This window comes from Acanthochromis polyacanthus, chromosome 11 (assembly GCF_021347895.1).
Source record: "Acanthochromis polyacanthus isolate Apoly-LR-REF ecotype Palm Island chromosome 11, KAUST_Apoly_ChrSc, whole genome shotgun sequence".
Lineage (NCBI taxonomy): Eukaryota > Metazoa > Chordata > Actinopteri > Pomacentridae > Acanthochromis > Acanthochromis polyacanthus.
In genome coordinates, this window is record NC_067123.1 from 4845000 (window position 1) to 4866045 (window position 21046).

The 21046-nt window shown below is 40.4% G+C and overlaps 1 protein-coding gene across 2 annotated transcripts in view; it reads left to right on the plus strand.

Annotated features, from left to right (window-relative positions):
* samd12 (sterile alpha motif domain containing 12) overlaps positions 1–20766 on the plus strand; it is a 197828-nt gene extending 177062 nt beyond the window's left edge. For both annotated transcript variants that reach the window (XM_051955482.1, XM_051955481.1), the window contains exon 5: positions 14463–20766. In XM_051955482.1, the coding sequence (XP_051811442.1) occupies positions 14463–14494 (32 nt within the window). In that variant the 3' untranslated portion in view covers positions 14495–20766. The remainder of the gene's footprint in view (positions 1–14462) is intronic.
* Positions 20767–21046: the final 280 nt, after the last annotated feature.

Sequence of the window (21046 nt, forward strand, 5' to 3'; positions counted from 1 at the left end):
TCTAACAGAATTCATGAAAACATGGCCGCTGTGTTTATTCCTACAAAAGCGAGGAGCTTCTTCTTCTTTTTCTTCTGAAGATTGAAAAACTATCCCTGATGGCATATAGTGAGAGAAAAAGGAGGCGACTGGAGGAATCTCATCCAGGGAGGAAACTATTCTCTGGAACACAATGCTGGATGCTGCCACCGCTAAATAAATTATCACATGGTCTATTTTAAGCTCAAGTGTAAATACAGTAATCCTGGCAGCCGCTGAGGAACCGAGCTCTGCCTTTATCTCCTTCTTCTCCTCTTCCTCTTCCTCCCCTCGGATGGTGAAAGCCTCTTTTCTGAGTGGAGTGTTTGGCTTTATCGCAGAGCCTCAGTGGAGAGTTTTATTGTACTGAACGGGACGAGGAGGAAGAAGCAGCGCGCAGGAGGCCACAGGGCGAAGGAACCTGCAACAGATCTTTAGTCGGAAAGTGAAGCTTCTTACACCAGCGAGTCCTCAGGGATTCCTGTAAGAAGCTGTTCAACAGCTCATAATGTGGTTCCATTAATCAGAGCTGCAGCTTCGGGTTCCTCAGGTTAATGACGGAGCAGCAAACCTCTCCTCAGGAATCCATCAGCGTCAGACCTCTAGGTTCCTCCACGTCTTTGATTTTTAGTCTCCAAAAATCTGCTGGAATCTGTTTTCCTCGGTTCCTCATTGTGTGAATTAAAAATAGAAATTTACCAGATATCAGAGGTTCTGGAAAAACAAATTCAACAAGAAACCCTGAAAAAGTTCTTCAGCGAGGCGTCTTTAAAAGTCAACGTGTCAAAAGAGTAAAGCATTCAAGTACATTTTGAGTCATTTCAAACAGGGTTTTAACTAATTTAAGATGTTTTTGAGTAACTTTGGACCGGTGTTAAATCATTTTGGACAAATTTTACCAAATTATGGACAGTTTTTATTCATCATGGAGATATATTTATTATTTTTGGACAATTTTGAATAATTCTGGATAAGTTTCGATTTTAAATACTGAAAAACTGGAAGCAAACATCAGATCCCTACCACACTTGTAACTCTACAAATATAACAAGAACATGTAGACCTCTATGAACACCAACATCTAGACCTCTATGAACACCAACATCTAGACCTCTATGAACACCAACATCTAGACCTCTATGAACATCTAGACCTCTATGAACATCAACATCTAGACCTCTATGAACACCAACATGTAGACCTCTATGAACATCTAGACCTCTATGAACACCAACATGTAGACCTCTACGAACATCAACATCTAGACCTCTATGAACACCAACATCTAGACCTCTATGAACATCTAGACCTCTATGAACACCAACATGTAGACCTCTACGAACACCAACATCTAGACCTCTATGGAACACCAACATCTCGACCTCTATGAACACCAACATGTAGACCTCTATGAACACCAACATGTAGACCTCTAGGAACGCCAACATGTAGACCTCTATGAACATCTAGACCACTATGAACACCAACATCTAGACCTCTATGAACATCTAGACCTCTATGAACATCAACATCTAGACCTCTATGAACACCAACATCAAGACCTCTAGGAACACCAACATGTAGACGTCTATGAACACCAACATGTAGACCTCTATGAACATCTAGACCTCTATGAACACCAACATCTAGACCTCTATGAACATCTAGACCTCTATGAACATCTAGACCTCTATGAACATCAACATCTAGACCTCTATGAACATCAACATCTCGACCTCTATGAACACCAACATCTAGACCTCTATGAACACCAACATGTAGACCTCTATGAACACCAACATCTAGACCTTTATGAACATCAACATCTAGACCTCTATGAACACCAACATCTAGACCTCTATGAACATCTAGACCTCTATGAACATCAACATCTAGACCTCTATGAACACCAACATGTAGACCTCTACGAACACCAACATCTAGACCTCTACGAACACCAACATCTAGACCTCTATGAACACCAACATCTAGACCTCTATGAACATCTAGACCTCTATGAACATCAACATCTAGACCTCTATGAACACCAACATGTAGACCTCTACGAACACCAACATCTAGACCTCTATGAACACCAACATCTAGACCTCTATGAACACCAACATCTAGACCTTTATGAACATCAACATCTAGACCTCTATGGAACACCAACATCTAGACCTCTATGAACATCTAGACCTCTATGAACACCAACATCTAGACCTCTACGAACACCAACATCTAGACCTCTATGAACACCAACATCTAGACCTCTATGAACACCAACATCTAGACCTTTATGAACATCAACATCTAGACCTCTATGGAACACCAACATCTAGACCTCTATGGAACACCAACATCTAGACCTCTATGGAACACCAACATGTAGACCTCTATGAACACCAACATCTAGACCTCTATGAACACCAACATCTCGACCTCTATGAACACCATGTCCGGTGTTTCCTACCAATGAGTCCACATCAACATTTAGTCTAAATATCTAAAACCTGGAACCTTGTCTGGTCAAACTTTCCACACATCAGATTCTACTGATGATAGAGCCTCAAAGGTTGGTGAAATGTCGACCAAAGAGACACTTAGAGGAACTTATATACACTATACCAGACTGGTTTGAACATTTAGTATTTTCCTTCCAATTGTAGGGGCCAACAAGTGTTTATTTGACATGTTGTACCGCTCTAAGTCATTTTTTTTGTTAAATTTGAAGTTATTTGGACACATTTTGAGTCGTTCTGGACACAATGGGGGTTATTTTGGACAGAGATGAAGTCAAAATAACAAAGAACTAGAACACTGTTGTGCCACATTTCAAATTCTTTTGATGTTAGAGCCTCCAAGAGTTCTCCGATTGAACGAGTCAAATGTGTCAAAGAAGAAAAGCATTGGTGGTGAGGTACAGTGAAATTCCAGCCAGATTCCAACAGCAGAGTTCAACAAAAAGCCCCGGAAAAGTTCTCCAATCCAGCGAGGTGTCTCTAAGGTCAACATGTCAAAGAAGATAATCGTCATCAGTGAAATTCTAACAGTTGTTTTTTGTTTTTCTATTTAAAAAGTGTGAAGTATGAAGCAGTTTTGGAGCCAAAAACTAGCCTGACCTGTTCAGGGTCGACTCCAACTTTATCTCAGTACTGTTGGCAGTTTTGTATGTTGTTCATATTATTGTTTTTTAAGTAGTCTGTTGAACTTTTAGCAAATAAAATATCAGAAAATTATCAACATAAGCCCATCAAAAGTTCTCAAAGCCAATGTGGCATATTTAAATGTCAAAAAACAAGCAGTGGTTCACTCCAAGGAGTTATTCTAAAATTAAAGCCAAATTCTAACAGCAGAGTTCAACGAAAAATCCAGAAAAAGTTCTCCGAGCCAGCGAGGTGTCTTTAAAAGTCAACGTGTCAAAGGAGAAAAGCATTGGCAATGAGTTACGCTAAAATTACAGCCAAAATCTGACAACTGTTTTGTGTTTTTCTAGTTAAAAGGTATAAAATCTGAAGCAGTTTTGGAGCCAAAAACAAATGTTGTCAGCTCCAACTTTACCTCAGTATTTTTGGAAGTTTTCTATGCTGTTCATATTATTGTCTTTTGAGTAGTCTGTTGAACTTTTAGCAAGTAAAATCTCAGAAAATTGCCAACATAAGCCTGTTAATATTCGCTGCAATGAATTATAGTTAAAGTCTAACAGTTGTTTTGTGTTTTCCAGTTAAAAAGTGTAAAATCTGATGTTAGAACTGAACAAAGCACAGACTAGCATCTTGAATGTGATGAGATGCATTGTAATATGGCATGCATGAGGCATTATTTGCATTAAAAATCACATCATTACAGCGTCGGAACAATATGCAAAAAGAATATTAGCATTATTTTAAACAGATATTGAAACTGGGTCAGTCAGTGATGCTGCTCCTACATTTAAAACAGACTTTTGTTAAGATATGACTCCTGGAATCCAGTTTAAAAGGTGATTTTTGTATCAAATTGAGGTAAAATGAGTCTATAATGGTTCTGTCCAACCACCAATCACACATGAGCCTTAAAGGTTTACCCAGAATGCACTTTTTAAAGTTTTCTCTGGTGAATTACCAGAAAACAAAAACACATCCAGGGTACCAATGATTGTTTCTAGGACTCTGTCATTAAACTGCTGCAGTTTTACTGTTCAAACTACGATTCATCCCTTAATATTGATCCCTAAGGTTTGTTTTTGGTAATTTTGCATCTTTTTATGGTGATTTCACATCTTTTTATAGGAATTTTGCTGCTTCTTTAGTGATTCTATGAGTTATTGTGGTTTTTCATCTTTTTGTGGTAATCTTGTGTGTCTTTGTTGTGGTTTTTCATCTTTTGTGGTAATCTTGTGTGTCTTTGTTGTGGTTTTTCATCTTTTGTGGTAATCTTGTGTGTCTTTGTTGTGGTTTTTCATCTTTTGTGGTAATCTTGTGTGTCTTTGTTGTGGTTTTTCATCTTTTGTGGTAATCTTGTGTGTCTTTGTTGTGGTTTTTCATCTTTTTGTGGTAATCTTGTGTGTCTTTGTTGTGGTTTTCATCTTTTGTGGTAATCTTGTGTGTCTTTGTTGTGGTTTTTCATCTTTTGTGGTAATCTTGTGTGTCTTTGTTGTGGTTTTTCATCTTTTGTGGTAATCTTGTGTGTCTTTGTTGTGGTTTTTCATCTTTTTGTGGTAATTTTGTGTGTCTTTGTTGTGGTTTTTCATCTTTTTATGGTAATTTTGTGTATCTTTGTTGTGGTTTTTCATCTTTTGTGGTAATTTTGTGTGTCTTTGTTGTGGTTTTTCATCTTTTGTGGTAATCTTGTGTGTCTTTGTTGTGGTTTTTCATCTTTTGTGGTAATCTTGTGTGTCTTTGTTGTGGTTTTTCATCTTTTGTGGTAATCTTGTGTGTCTTTGTTGTGGTTTTTCATCTTTTTGTGGTAATCTTGTGTGTCTTTGTTGTGGTTTTTCATCTTTTGTGGTAATCTTGTGTGTCTTTGTTGTGGTTTTTCATCTTTTGTGGTAATCTTGTGTGTCTTTGTTGTGGTTTTTCATCTTTTGTGGTAATCTTGTGTGTCTTTGTTGTGGTTTTTCATCTTTTTGTGGTAATTTTGTGTGTCTTTGTTGTGGTTTTTCATCTTTTTATGGTAATTTTGTGTATCTTTGTTGTGGTTTTTCATCTTTTGTGGTAATTTTGTGTGTCTTTGTTGTGGTTTTTCATCTTTTTGTAGTGATTCATGTCTTTCTGAAGTAATTTAGCGTCTTTTTCTGGGGATTTTCTTTCCCTCTGTGGCGATTTTTCTTCTTTTTTCTGCAGATTTCACCTCTTATTGTGGTAATATAGTATTCTTCTGTAGTAAATTTTGCATTTTTTGTGGTTATTTCACATCTTCTTGTGGTAATTTTGCTTCTTTTCTTAGCAATTCTGTGTGTTTTTGTGATTCTTCATCTTTTGTGGTATTTCTGTGTGTCTTTGATGTGATTTTGCATCTTTTTGTCATGATTAATGTCTTTTAACATCTTTTTGTGCTGATTTTCCGTCCCTCTGTGGTGATTTGTCATGTTTTTGTGATAATTTCACCTCTCTGTGGTCACATACCGTTCTTCTGCGGTGATTTTGCATCTTTTGTCATTATTTCACATCTTTTTGTGGTGACTTTGTGTCTTTATGTGGTAATTTTGCATCTTTTATGGTGATTTTGCATCTTTTTGGGGTAATTTGGCTTCTTTTTTCAGAGATTCTGTGTTATTGTGATTATTCATCTATTGTGCAGTAAATTCACCTCTTTGTGGTAACGAAATGTTATCCTGTAGGGATTTTGTTGGTTTTGTGGTTATTCCATGTCTTTTGTGGTAATTTAGCTTCTTTTAGTGGAGATTTTGTGTCTTTCTGTGGTATATTCCCCTTTTTTGTGGTAGTTTGAGGTCATTTTGTGATAGTTTTTGGGTCTTTTTGTGGTGATTTTGTGTCTTTTTGTTTTGATTTTGAGTCTTTATGGTAATTTTGCAGCTTTCAGTGGAAATGTTGTGACTTTGTGGTATATTTACCTCTTTTTGTGGTGATTATGGGTCTTTTTGTGCTGTTTTTGTGCTGCTTTGTAGTAATTTTGGCCCTTTTTGGCAATTTGGTCTCTTTTTGTATTAATTTTCCAGCTTTTTTAAAAAGTTATTTTAGTTGTAGGTTTTCCCAGAACACAGATGTGTTTCTCCTCCTAAATTTCATGGTTCCGTCTGCTGGACTGATGAGGTTCTGAGGCTCAGAAATGATGGGAAAAGTTCCTTAAAAAGTGATAAATCTGAACCCACCTCTGTGGACTTCAAGGACCTGGAACTCAGTAGGCTTTTATCCCACAATGTTGACTCGATCTTTTAATTTTGTTTCCGAGCTGTAGTGTGAAATGCAGCATCATAAGTGCTCTGTATAATTTATCACGATGACATCCTCGAACCTCCGTCGTGTTTTAAACCACCAAAGACGTGGCTGCAGGCTCCCGTTAATCCGAGCAGCGCTGCCATCGAAGCTAAATGAGCGGATTGTGTTTTCCTTTTCAGCGCCGTGAATCATCTTCAGGCGTATCTGCACCGATTTCCACACGTAGAACCACGCCACTTAGACACGCTCACAAATATAGACACATGCAGACGTCAGCATGGGGCTCTGAAATAAATGAGCGGCTTGTGTTTTTTCGCTGTTCCACTTTCTGCTCCTCGCCACGCCGAAGCCCTGCAGGCCGTGACAGCTCAGCGTCAGCACAGATCCTGCCTGATAGAGCAGCACGCTGAAGAAACGGCAGCCGGCTCCGTTTGACAAACCCCTGCTGAGGACTACAGCGAGCTGAACCACGGAGGCGAGCGTTGGCAGGTGGAAAAGTCGCAGCGGCAAACAAATCCAACCCGACACGAGTCAGAATACCAAAACACAGGCAGCTCGGTGGCTGCTGCTCTGCATAAAGTCGACTTATTTCCTGAACCTCGTCGGGCTGGCTGATGAGGAGCTGCTGCTTCACTCAGATAGACGCAGAGAAACTTCCCGTCACTTGTTTGTGTTGTTGAAATCAGGGCAGGAGAAGCAGCCGAGTCGCTCAGTACCGTGACCTATTTTAAAGACGAGCTCTCCAAACCTTATCTGAGCACCACAGAGGCTCCGGTCTACATACATGAATATATAGCAGCTCTACTGCTGCTCACATTAAAACCATGCCGCTGATGTGAAGTGGCTGCACTCAAAGACGCCTCGTTATCAACAATTACACCTCATTCTGGAGTCAAATGGAGAGAAGAATGAAGCATATTTACTGTACTCATGTGTTTAATGTTGTTTTATCTGAGACTGAAAGAAAAACATGATGCAGATTTACACACATTTATTCAGTTTCTTACTGATAGATTTAATTATCCATGCAGTCTGGAGGAGTTACAGGAAAAAGACTAGGGAGGGAGGCCACCAAGACCCCATGACTCCTCTGAAGGAGTTACAAGAAAAAGATGAATAGTGGAGGCCACCAAGACCCCCATGACTCCATTAAAGGAATTATAAGTTAGAGACTAGTGAGGGAGGCCACCAAGACAGCTATGACTCCTCTGAAGGAGTTACAAGCTTGAGCAGCTGAGATGGTAGAGACTGTTCATTAACAGCCCGATCTCACGGGGATTCGTGAAACTGTCACGTAAGTTTTAGTTTCGGTTTCGTGCGCACCAACACGATTTCGTCATGTTTTTCGTGCCGCTCACCACGAAATGCGCACCAATGTATTTTAAACGGCGGACTTTTCGTGCCACTCAGAACGTATTTCAAAAGAATGTGTATATTATATTTTTAATGTAAAACCGTGGCGAATCCAACGCTATGTTTTGCATGACATCGTCCCTAAACATAACCCTAACCATAACCTAACCATAACCTAACCATAAGCCGGTGGTACACTTACCAATTTGCATAGGAATTTCAAGAATGGCCGGCGGCCGGCGGCCGCAAACGCGATCACACAAGCAGTATACGCCGATGGACAGCTTAGATCGTCATGAATCCGCCAGTATAAACCACTTTCAGATGTGATTACCACAGCGAAAAACATTTCGTGGTGAGCGGCACGAAAAACATGACGAAATCGTGTTGGTGCGCACGAAACCGAAACTAAAACTTACGTGACAGTTTCACGAATCCCCATGAGACCGGGTTGTCATTAACTGTTGTCACTGAATTCATAGGTGTCTTACTGTCTTACATAGGCCTCTCACTTATGACATATTTGCTTCATAAAGTTCCTGTAAGTGTCTCTATATGGATGGATCCATATTTCTATTAAAATACAGTCTTTGGTTGACATTTCACCAACTTTTGAGGCTCTAACATCAGAATCTGATGTGAGGAAAGTCTGAAAGGCAAGGTTCCAATTTTTAGATGTTTTGACTTGAAATCTGTCCAAAATTAGTCTGGAATTATCTCCAAGTTGCCAAAGATGACTCAAAAATTGTCTAAAATGACTGATAATTGTTCATAATGGCAGGCAGCCAAACTTTCCAAAACCTCTAGAAATGACCTAAAAATTACAACGGTATGAAATTATTTGCCCTTAAAAATGAAAAAAAGTAAAGCATTTTCAAACCAGGCTGGTAACTCTAGGCTCTAACATCAGTAGAATCTGATGTGAGGAAAGTTTGACCAGACAAGGTTCCAGTTTTTAGATATTTAGACGAAATGTTAATGTGGACTCATTGGTAGGAAACAGAACCTGGTGTTCATAGAGGTCTAGATGTTCATAGAGGTCTAGATGTTCATAGAGGTCTAGATGTTGGTGTTCATAGAGGTCTAGATGTTCATAGAGGTCTAGATGTTGGTGTTCATAGAGGTCTAGATGTTCATAGAGGTCTAGATGTTCATAGAAGTTTAGATGTTGGTGTTGGATGTGCACAGTTACAGGCTGTTGCATGTTGTCTTCATGTGGAAATTGAACAACATAAGAGACTGATTTTGCCTTAAAGAATGTTCCAATTTATGTTGAAAAATTAAATTTTTACAAATCCGTCTCCCTTTAAAGTAGAAAAAGTCCATAAACGTGTTGACATGTGTTGGATTATCCCCAGTTTCTCTGTTCCGTTTTCACATTGTGCATATTTGTGCTTTCCTTGGACTCCTTTCAGCTGCAGATTCATACATATTTGTATGTCTCTATATATAGCAGCAGAACAGTGTAGGTGAGAATGTCTGGAAATAAACCAGAGCCCACATTCTTTGTAATGAAGGAAGACGTTGCCGGGTGCAATAATGCGGCTCCGTCATGTGGATTTAATCATCCTATAATCAGCCATTTTGGACACAGATGGAGCTCAGTGGCACGAAGGAATAAGATTCATATCTTATCTCTGACAGCACTTGATAGGGTGTTGGATTCCTCATTTCATGGGATTTACAGGCAGTAGAAAAACACTGAAATATGGCGCTAATGTTGCCAACAACGGGGAAACACTGGCAGGTTCGTGCAGCCTGCAGAACAGTCAGAGTCCCGGGTTATATTTTCACACTGAGCTCAGCAGACGTAGCCGCATGTCTCCGACCGCACAACAACACAGATCTGATTACAGGAAGCAGAGACGCCACGAGTGGAGATATTTGACTCTAAAAATCATCCATCAGTGGCACCAAATCCTGTTTCTGTCTGAACATATGTGCACGAGGCGGAATCCGTGTGAATTATTCTGCGCCATTAATAATAGATCAAGTCGCCCTTTGTTTGGGATGTAAATGTGATGAGTGGTAATTGGTCGGTTTAATAACTGGAGACTTCTCCGTCGATTGCACACCGCAGAAACATGCCCAAATTGTAATTTTTCCGTCGCACACTCGACATTTGTGTCAGGGAGGCATTCACACATCGCTCTGTTTAATTTAGGTTTGGCAGATTATAGTAATTATGTTAAAAGATTTTGCGGAGTACGTTGCCCTTTTCTGTCCTTGAAGACTGAAAGCGGGCTGAAGGATGAACGCCGGGCCGCTTAACAATCCGACTCAGATTGGGAAATGTGTTCGTATAAAGGCTGTAAATGCAGCGTGGTCTCAGCGTGATCTGTTTGATCATCTGAGGAGGTTCCTGCTATTTTTGTAGCCGCAGATTAAAGCTCGTGTGCGTTAACTGTGCTTGTCAGAGGAGGCTTGAATTGAAATACAGTTTGTCGTTGAACTGCACCTCTGGGCTGCTTTTTATTCAGGGTAGTGTGTGTGCACGAGTGTGTGTCTACGTGTGCATGTGTGTTTGTGTGTGTGAATGTAAACTACCCATGAAATTAAGATTCAGACTCCTTTTTGGCGTAAATGCGACTGTTTGCTTCTGCATGTGGCAATGCAAACTATCCTTGAAATTAAGACGTAGACCGTGAAACATTTCTGAGTGTGTGTGTGTGTGTGTGTGTGTGTGTGTGTGTGTGTGTGTGTGTGTATACGTGTGTGTGTGTGTGTGCAGGGATTTGAAGAGTCTCTCCAACACGCTGACAGCTTGTCAGGTCCCTCCTACGACTGTAATGAATTTCAGCCTTTTGTGGTGTGTGTGGTCCCGCTGCACTGATAAGGCCTGGCACTAATACAGTTAACAAGGAGTGTGTGTCAGCGCTTGTGTGTGTGTGTGTGTGGGCTGACATGGTGTTTACATGCTTCAGAGCAGAAATAGCTCTGTGTTGTTCGTCAATAACGGCGATGATGGATTTCATGTGGATAACGTGCAGGATTGTGTGCATAAAAACAGAGATGGAATGTAACTAATACATTCACTCGAGTACGGCGCTTAGTATCGCAATGAAATGATAAAACGATAAAATGAAACAGAGCTTTATTCATCTCGAGGGAAACTGCTTCAGATTCAAGAGGTTTATTGTCACGTGCACAGAAACTAGGCAGTTACACGGAACAATGAAATTCTTATGACCAAGACACCGATGACTCCTGCTATAGGAATTACAAGAAAGAGAATAGTGAGGGAGGACACCAAGACGCCTGTGAGTCCATTAAAGGAGTTACAAGAACGAGAATAGTGAGGAAGGTCACCAAGACACCTATGACTCCTCTCAAGGACTTACAAGCTCCAGCAGCTGAGATGGCAGAGATAAGATGGTAGTGAGTGAAACCGTTTTGCTCGATATCTCTCATAAAGTAGCAATAAGATAAAAGTATGATACGTTCATGAAAATATTTTGGTTTTGACTAAATAAGCTAAAAAAGTATTTGATCAACACATGCATCTCTTATGAACACTTCAAAGCTTGTTTCTGCTACTATTAAAGCTAGGGCTGGGCGATTTGGTCTAAAAAATAAATCTCCGATTTTTTTTAAAGAAAAATTCAAGTTTCGATTCGATTTTCGATTTTTTCTTTCAATGCACTTAAAAATTACTGCAGACATCAGATATACTGTCAAAAGTAACTTTATTGCTGTAATTGTCCTCAGAATAAAAAAACGCATGTAAACAATTTAAAGAACAAGTTAATGAGGCTCTGTAATTCAACAATTTCCCCAGGAACTGAGAGCATCTTTTAATCCGTGGGCAATTATTTCACCGGTGTGGTAATCGGGGAAATATGCTGTCTGGAGGCAGATGCTGTGCATGGTCCAGCTGTCGTTGCGCTGTGAGACTCATGTACGACTGCATTGTCCGGCCACCTCCTCCAGCTCGTTGCGGATCTTTTGCCGAGTGGTATTGTGCAGGTGAGGCAGCGCCACATCGGCGAAATACTTGCGACTGGGTACAACGTACCTTGCATCTAACACTTTCAACAGCTGCAGTCAATTCCAGCCATTTTCAGTACAAAAAATCGCTAATATTCTATTTGTAAATAAAAAATATGACGAGAAATACAGGGAATATTGGATCGGGCATCGCGAGGTGCATTTCCTTGAAAACGACCGATTCGTGGATTATATACCGACTTCAGGACATGTTTTGGATAAAATAGTTTACTGGCTTGTGTCATCTGGATGTAAAAGGTTGGATTATGGCCGTTTTTTGTGGAATATTTTCATCTGTGTGTAATAATGAACCCGGAAATGTGAGTCGCGCTGTGTGCGTTGAAGCCGTGTATAGAGAACGGATGGATGGATATTCGTTTTTGTTGGACAAATGTGTTTTTCTCACCTGCTGTGGTAATCACATCTGAAAGTGGTTTATACCGGCGGATTCATGAGAATCTAAGCTTTCCATCGGCGTATAGTGTTTGTATAATCGTGTTTGCAGCCGTCGGACATTCTTGAAATTCCTATGCAAATTAGTAAGTGTACCGCCGGCGGTACACTGAAGTTTTAAAAATACTTTGCAGCGAGGCTTTGTCTGTTGTTCGTCTGAAGCATCAAAACCGAACCAATTCCAAATGATTGAGTTAGCTGTGCCTTTCTTTTGAATGAGTTCTCTGTTACATGTTGCTGCTGCCATGGGGAAGGGGGCTGTGTCACACCGCGCTACGGAAGCCCACGAGGAATGGGCGGACGGAAAGCGAAAGATGCCGGAAAACTGCGGGGGAAAAACTCGAGTTTGCAAAATAAAAATCTTTTTTAGCAACAAATTCGATAAATCGATTAAATCGATTTTTTGCCCAGCCCTAATTAAAGCTAACATTAGCCACATTAGCTGCACAACATGCTAATGCTAAGGATTTTCCTGTTGTTGCGGTGGCATTACCATAAAAAACAATAGCACCAAAACTACAGCTGTCGCTACTAATACCGTTAGCAGAATGTTCTCGTACAGTTCCACCAGAAGTATAATGGTGGTTGCTGCAGGTGCTTCTCTGTTTACAAAGAATCATTGGAACATCAATGTCTGAATCTCGATTGTTAATTGAGTAGCTGGTGATTTGAATTTAGATTGCAGTGGATGGTGAAAACATTGTGGGAGGTCTAGCTAGCAACGGGCCACCATGACAGAGACTTCTGCAGTAGTTTAACACCTTCCAGATAATTTCCTACGTAGAATACATCAACCAGAACCGTGTTTCTGTAGCCACCTGGCAAATGTAATGATTTTTGCTTTGAATGCTAAAGGATTGATGTTAAAATGGCTAAATGAGCAAATAGAACAACGTCCACTGAAGTACATTTGCAGCTAACAGGCTAAATGTGTAATTAGCTAGCTGTAAACTGACTCCACATGTGGCAGGAAAACCTCTCCATCTTGATCCTGTTTAGCGCTTCGTGCACATCTCCCATAAAACTGGGAAGTAAAACTCTCGTATGGCTGTGGTAAACTTTACAGTCAGCAGTGATAAAGTTCTTTTTCTTTGCATTTAACATCGATAGGCGGAGTCTTTATATTTTCCAGATTTACGGGCACGAAGAAACCTGATGATCATTCGGTCATCCGTTACTGGTTTTCATTTACAAAATTATCAATGTAATATTTTTATTTTCATGTGTGATTTTACTTATTATTGTGACAATCTGTGCACGTTTGTCCATCTGTCAGCAGCATTACTCAAAAACAAACCAATGGATTTAGTTGAAATTTTCATGGAAGGTCAGAAGTTTTAGATGCACGACTTTCACCTAAAATGCGTGACGTTGCAGGAATCGCAAACGACTTCCTGGATCTGAACTGTTCCTCCACAGTTTGACTTTTTCTCCTACAATCTGAATTTCTAACCTGCATTCTGCGCTCCGTGTCGACTCTCTGGCCTTGGTTTCAGATGCAACTGTGGAGCAGAATAATAAAACACACACACACACACTAACACACACACTTGTTCGCTCTCTCAGGCTGTTGTCGACTGCCATGTTTCTTTGTGTCTTGTCATCACTTGCTCCGACTGAGCTCTAAATGTCACTTGTCTCTCTGCGCTTCATCTGACTCATCCTGCTTCACTCTGCATTTGAAGTGTGTGTGTGTGTGTGTGTGTGTGTGTGTGTGTGTGTGTGTGTGTGTGCGTGCGTGCGTGCGTGCGTGCGTGCGTGCGTGCGTGCGTGCGTGCGTGCGTGCGTGCGTGCGTGCGTGTGTGTGTTTGACGGACACTCCACCTCCTTTTGTACGTCGCCTGAAAGCACAATGATGCCACTGCATTGATTTTCTTGTGCCATTTTATAATTATGTCTCCTCTTTTTATTCGTCCTCCCCCCTCTCTCCCTCTCTCCCCCCGCCGCCCCTCTCCTTCTCTTTTATCCCGTCTCTCTTATCTCCCTCCTTCTCTTCTATTTTTCTAATTCCATCCCCCCCGATCCATTTTTATGCCTCGCTGTGCCCGTGCTTGTTATCTCGGCCCGTTTCTCTTTTTTCTCCTGTTTGATCTCAACTTCTTAATTTCCTCTCTCATCTACGTCACTCCGCTCGGTTTCCTTCCCCTCCTCCCGCCTTCTTCTTCTTCGTCCTCTTCTTTCCCTTCTGTGATTGCATCTGTGTTTTGTTCTTGACCTCTTCCCCAGCAGCGTTTTCACACTTCTTTTCTGTCCTTTCCTTGTGTCTTGCAGCCTCTCTGGAGTGCACCCCGTCTTCTCCGTAGCCGGACATCATCCAGCCGTCCTCCTTCCTCCAAAGACAGATCTGGGAAAAAAAAAAAAAAACAAACAAAGAAAATAAAAACCCCGCCGTACGTCTTCCCAGCCACTCCTGAAAATCTCCCACGAGTTGTGACTCTCCGTTTCCTCGCAGTCCAAACAATTCCTCACAGCTTCCTGGACTCTGACCAACAGTTTCCATCTCCAGTCATTCCTGACCTTTGCAGCAGAAACTCCTACGCTCCTCACAGATCCTCAGAAAACCCCTCCAGGCTGCAGGATCACACGCAGGATTGAATGTTGGTTTGGGAGGATTTCTGTGATTTCCTGTTGAGGATCTCGTCCCGTAAACTCCAGTATAACTTATGTCTCATTGTGTCACTGTTCGTGGCATGTTAGCTCCTCATCGTAGCACTTCAGTGTGACTTTCCTCCACTTCTGCTGCTTCTGGACCTGCAGCGAATAACAAACCGTCCACCTCCGTTGCTCCCTTCCTCGTCTGCAGACTGAACCACGACCACCAGTGTGTTTTTGTGCTTTTTCTCTCCTCCTCTCTGAGCGCCGTCCTCTCCTCTCTTTCTGCCCTCTTCATCGGGTTCCTGAGGGTCGACTGTGAGCCTGAGAGGACGGTTGACAAACGGCTAACTTTTAGGAGACGAACCTGTAGAACCACGAGCAGGAAACTCCCCTCTGTGTTTCCTAAAAGCTCTGTGCTTGTAGGTGAACTAATCTGGCGACCCGGAGGGAGAAAAGACACGAAGGCAAAGCAAAAAGGGCTTCGAGAGACACTCTGACTGGAGACTGTTTCCTCTAATGAGGGGAGAAGAAGGAGAAGAGAAGACATCAGAGATAACAAAAGCAGAGTCTTTTTCATTTCCTCCCCGACTCTTTATTGCTTCGCCTGCTCTCCAGACTGTTTTTAGATGAGACATGTTGGAAATAGCGTAGAAAAGAGAGCGACTAGAAGCTGTCGATGTGAATAACGGCCACTCACTGTTGATGTTGTTGTTTCTCTGCACTTAAAGCACACGTGTCTGTACCGAGCAGCAGCCGGATCATCGTTATGTGTCCGTGAGTGTAAATACATGATACCGACCTGTAGCCACTATTACGACCTCTCGGTGATGTTTAGCATCGCTGCCTGTAGCATGAGCTGTTGTCACGGTAACAGCATCTCCTCTCCTGGATGCTGAGCTGTCAGTCAGGCCCCCCGAGAGCCGTCGCCTCTTAATGGGATTCCATTTGTACGAGTCCCTCAGCTGTCCGGCTCATTGTTTGGAAAGCAGCCGCCGCAGAGACCCGCGAGCGGATTGAATCGTATCGATCACTTCTTCGGGACGTACAGTCGCTCTGCCAGGGTTTACAGAAGCCTCTCAGAGTGTGTGTTGGTGTGTGTGTGTGCTCGGCGGTCACGCAGGAATAGAGCTGTTCAGGCTAAAACACTAGTGGTCATTTCACGGTCGGCCGGAGCTGCCGTGTCCACGTCTGTCAGGCGGCCGAGGCTTCCAGCGATGTGGACTTTCTCCTGGTCTCAGATGGAAAACATGCTTTAAAACTGGAAGAAACTGTTTTCCAGCTGAATTTAATTTATGCAGAAGATGCTGAGCTGGAGCTCCAATGTAGGATTACACCCCCAAAAATTCAATTTAACCTCATAGAAAGTTTGACATTTGGAGAAATCTGCTTATTTGCTTCCCTGCCGACAGATTTAAGCAGATTTAAGTGTTTGCACCAATTTTAACTGTGATCAATTTAAACAAATAAAGCTTTGGTCAGCAGCCAGTTAGCTTCACCTAAAGTACAACAGAGTCCGGCTAACAGCACTTCTGAAGCTCAAAAACTGACCCGTAAATGAGATTTAACATGTTCACTAATGAGCTTTAAAAGTGCTCGAAGGTAGATTTTGTTCTTTTACACGCAGAAGAACAAGTAGGAAGAATATCTCTAAACAGATATGATCAGAAATGAGAAAATTTGCCCTTAAGACAAAGTTAATTTTCATGCATTTGCAAAATCTGCTTGGTAAACACCATTAAACTGACTTCCTGTTGGACAAAAATTTCCAAACAGTCGCTTCGATCAGCATAAAAACTGGAAATAAGTAAAAAAAATTTAGGTGTGCGGTCAAATCTGCTCTAATTGTCTGATAAAAGATGAAGCTTCCGTCAGCAGCCAGTTAGCTTAGCCTAGCATCCAACAAAATCCATCTACTAGTATTTCTGCAGCGCTGTTTCTGTGTAAAATGACAAACAAAATCCATACCATAGCACTTAAAGTGCAAAAAATGATTTGCAAATTAAATATAACATGTTGACTGAGGGCATTTAGCTCTAAATTATTGCTGTTTGTGTCTTTTTTATTCTAATACCTTTAAAAACAACCTACCAGCATGTCTAAAGCTCTGTATTCAGTACAAAAGTGCAAAAACAGACCTTCAAATGAGATTTAATATGTTGAATATGCGATTGAGGCTGGAGCAAAGGTCCAGACATTTTTCCAGACTAAACAGACTGTTTAGTTTTTCAACAATAAAACTGAAATGTGTGCATAAGAACCCGATTAAGCTAATGTTCATGCATTGGTAAAGAGCATTAAACTGACTTCCTGTCCACAGTTTGACAAAACTTGACAAACAGTAGCTTTGGGCAGAGGAAAAACTGGAAACAGGTGGAAGATTTAGGTATTTTCATCAAAGCTACTCTAATTGTCTGACAAATAAAAGATGAAGCTTCCATCAGCAGCCAGTTAGCTTAGCCTAGCATGCAACAGAATCCATCTGCTAGCATTTCTGCAGCTCTGTTTTCTGTGCAAAAATGCCAAACAAAATCCATACCATAGCACTCAAAAGTGCAGAAAATTATGTACAAATTAGATCTAACATGCTGAATGATGAGCTTTTTTTTCTCTAAAATATGGACGTTTATCTACAAAACCCACCTACCACCCCTACTAAAGCTGTTTAATCTGTACAAAAGTGCAAAAATGGACCTTTAAATGGGATGTAACATGTTGAATAATGTTCTTTAAAGGTGCTTGAAGGTGGATTTTGTTACCTTTGCACAGAGCAAAGGTTCAATCATTTTTTCTAGACTAAATAGACTGTTTTTTTTCAGATATCAACAATAAGATTAAAATTTCCGCACAAGAACCTGACAAATGTAATGTTCATGCATTTGCAGAATCTGCTCAGAAAAGAGCATTAAACTGACTTTCTATCAACAGTTGCACAAAATTTCCCAAACAGTAGCTTTGATTAGCAGAAAGACTGGAAATAAGAGAAAGATTTACGTGTTTGCTTAAAATCTACTGTCGGTTAGATCAATTTTTCTTCTGTCAGCAGGTGGTTAGCTTAACAAAATATCCAACAAAATCCATACCAGCACGTCCTAATCTCTGTTGTCAGAGTAGAAGGTGCAAAAATTGACCCATAAATAAGATAAAATATGTTTATTAATGTGCTTTATTAAAGCAAAACCTAATGCTCATTTTTTCCCAAAATCTGCTCAGAAAAGAACATAAAGCCGACTTCTTGCAGACATATAGGAGCTCCGATCAACGTAAAGACTGAAAATAAGTGAAAAATGTAGGTGTTTTCATCAAATCTACTCTAACTGCTAAATAAAAGATGAAGCTTCTGTCAACAGCCAGTTAGCTTAGCCTAGCATCCAACAGAATCTATCTACTGGCACTTCTGCAGCGCTGTTTACTGTGCAAAAATGGACCCATAAATGAGATAAAACATGCTGACTAATGTGCTTTATAAGAATCTGGCAAATCTAATGCTCGTTCATCCCCAAAATCTGCTCAGAAAAGAGCACAAAGCTGACTTCTTGCCAACTTTTAGACCAAATCTGACAAGCAGGAGCTTCGATCAGAATAAAGACTTTAAACAGGTCAAACAGCTTCATCTTAATTAGCTTAAATATGGCATCAACACTATTCAGATGTTCGTCTGATAAATTAAAAAACAAAACTTCGGTCAGCAGCCAGTTAGCTTAGCCTAGCATCCAACAGAATCCACCTACCTGCACTTGTTCAGCTTAAAAATGAAAAAAATGAAGTTATAAATGATATTTACGTGTTGACTAATGGGCTTTAAAGGTGCTGGAAGGTGGATTTTGTTTCTTTACACCTTGATTTTCCAGACGAATCATCCGTTTTCTTTAGATGCCATTAGAGGAATGTCATTATATCCTAAAACCTGCTGGGAAAAGACTGAAAGTCGACTTCTTTCCAACAGTTGGACAAAATTAGAGAAAACAGGAGCGTCAGTCAAGACAAAGACTGAAAAGAGATACGACAATTCATGTTAATTTGTCAAAAAATACAGATATTTGTGCCAATTCTACTGAAAAAGTGTCTCTTAGAATGTCTGAAGTGCAAAAAATAACCTATAAATGAGACTTAACCTGTTGACTAATGGGCTTTAAAGGTGCTAGAAGGTGGAATTTGTTCTTTTACACCTTGATTTTTCCAGACGTAGCATACGTTTTCTTGACATTGGAAGAATGTCTTTGTATCTTAAAACCTGTTTATTTTTCTAAACTAAGCAGAAGACTGTTTTCTTTAGATGTTATTAGAAGCATATATTCCTAAAACCTGCTGGGAAAAGACTGCAAAGTCAACTTGTTTCCAACATTTGGAACAAATTAAGGAACTTCAGTCAAAATAAAGGTTGAAAACGGGTGAAACAGTTTACCCTAATTTGTCTAAAATACAGGTATTTGTGCCAATGCTATAGGAAATGCATCTCCTAGCACGTCTAAAGCGCAAAAATAGACCCTTAAATGAGAATTACAGTGTTGACTAACGGGCTTTGAAGGTACTTGAAGGTTGATTTTGTTCCTTTACATGTTTATTTTTATAAACTAAGCAGAAGTTTTCTTTAGATGTGATTAGAATCGTGTCTTTAAATCCTAAAACCTGCTGGGAAAAGACTGCAAAGACGATTTCTTTGGACAAAATTCGAGAAAACGAGATCTTCTCTAATAACAAAGACAGAGAACAGGTGAAACAGTTTCCCGTAATTTTTCTCAAATGCAGGTATTTGTGCCAATTCGACTTTAATATCTCCAAATTGTGTCTACTAGCACATCTAAAGTGCAATAATGGACTCTTAAATGAGACTTAACATGGTGACTAATGGGGCTTTAAAGGTACTTTAAGGTGGATTTTGTTCCTTTACACGTTTATTTCTCTAAACTAAGCAGAAGACAGTTTCCTTTAGATGTGATTACAAGCATTAAAACTTGCACAGAATAACCTGACAAAGCAAATGTTCAAGAATTCCAAAACTCTGCTGCAAAAAAAAGCATAAAACCAACTTCTTTTCAACAGTTGGACCAAATTAAAGATCTTCAGTCAAAACAAAGACTTCAAACAGGTGAAAGTTCCCCTTAATTTGTCTCAAATACAGGTATTTGCATCATTTCTACTCTATTATCTCCAAAATGCATCTCGTAACACATCTAAAGTGCAAAAAAGAATCTTTAAATAAGATTTAAGGTGTTGACTAATATGCTGTGAAGGTGGATTTTGTTCCTTTACACGATTATTTCTCTAAACTAAGCAGAAGACAGTTTCCTTTAGATGTGATTAGAAGCATTAAAACACGGCCAGAAGAACCTGACAAAGCTAATGTCCATATCTTCCCTAAACCTGCTGGGATAAAACAGCACAAAGCCGACGTCTTGTGATCTTCCGGTTTGCGAGCCACTTGCGTTGAGTTTCATCATGTTCCTGACGGTCGACGGCGTAAAGAAGAGAAGGAAAAGCTCTGAAAACGCAGCTCTGAAGGATTATTAGAGGTGTCAGTGTTTTCCTCTCAGAGTGAAATTAATTACTGCAAATTCTCCAGATTTAAGGTCAGGAGCTGCGTTTTCAGAGCGCCGGGTCCTGATGTATTGATTGTGTATCGTGTTCTCCAGAGTGTAGATTCCTCCAGAGGAACTCGGCTGGAGATGAACCTGCCTGAACTGGCCGATCGCCGGGGTTTGGCTCAGACGCTCGGTTACTCAACAGAATCCAAACCTCACACAATGTTGTTGCACAAGAACCTCCACACACACAAACACACCACAGTAAGCCAACTTTAGTGATGCGTGAACACATGTCGACGTGCAAGCGACACCTCAAACACAAACCGACCAAGCGGAGACGTGGACAGCGTGTTTCTGTAACTTTAAGGTGCCTAACGATGGTAGAAGTGATGATGTTGGTGTGAGGATGACTATATATATAAATATATATATATATGTAATAAACTGATTAATCTTCATGTGTCTGTTTGTTTTATCTGAACTCACACTGTGTCCCCTTTAATCCAACAGAAACATGTCAATCATTCATTTCTAAGCTGTTTAAAGATCAGAATTGGGGTTAGTGGAGTCGTAACCATGGTTACGGCTACAGGAAGTTAACACAAAACAGTGCAGCATCCTTGTAGGTAATTCAAGGGACGTATTCCTCATTAAATGCAACATATAAACTTTAATTTACTGATTTAAATTGCAAACATCATGTTGACTTTTAACACAATAAAGGTGCATCAGCGTTAT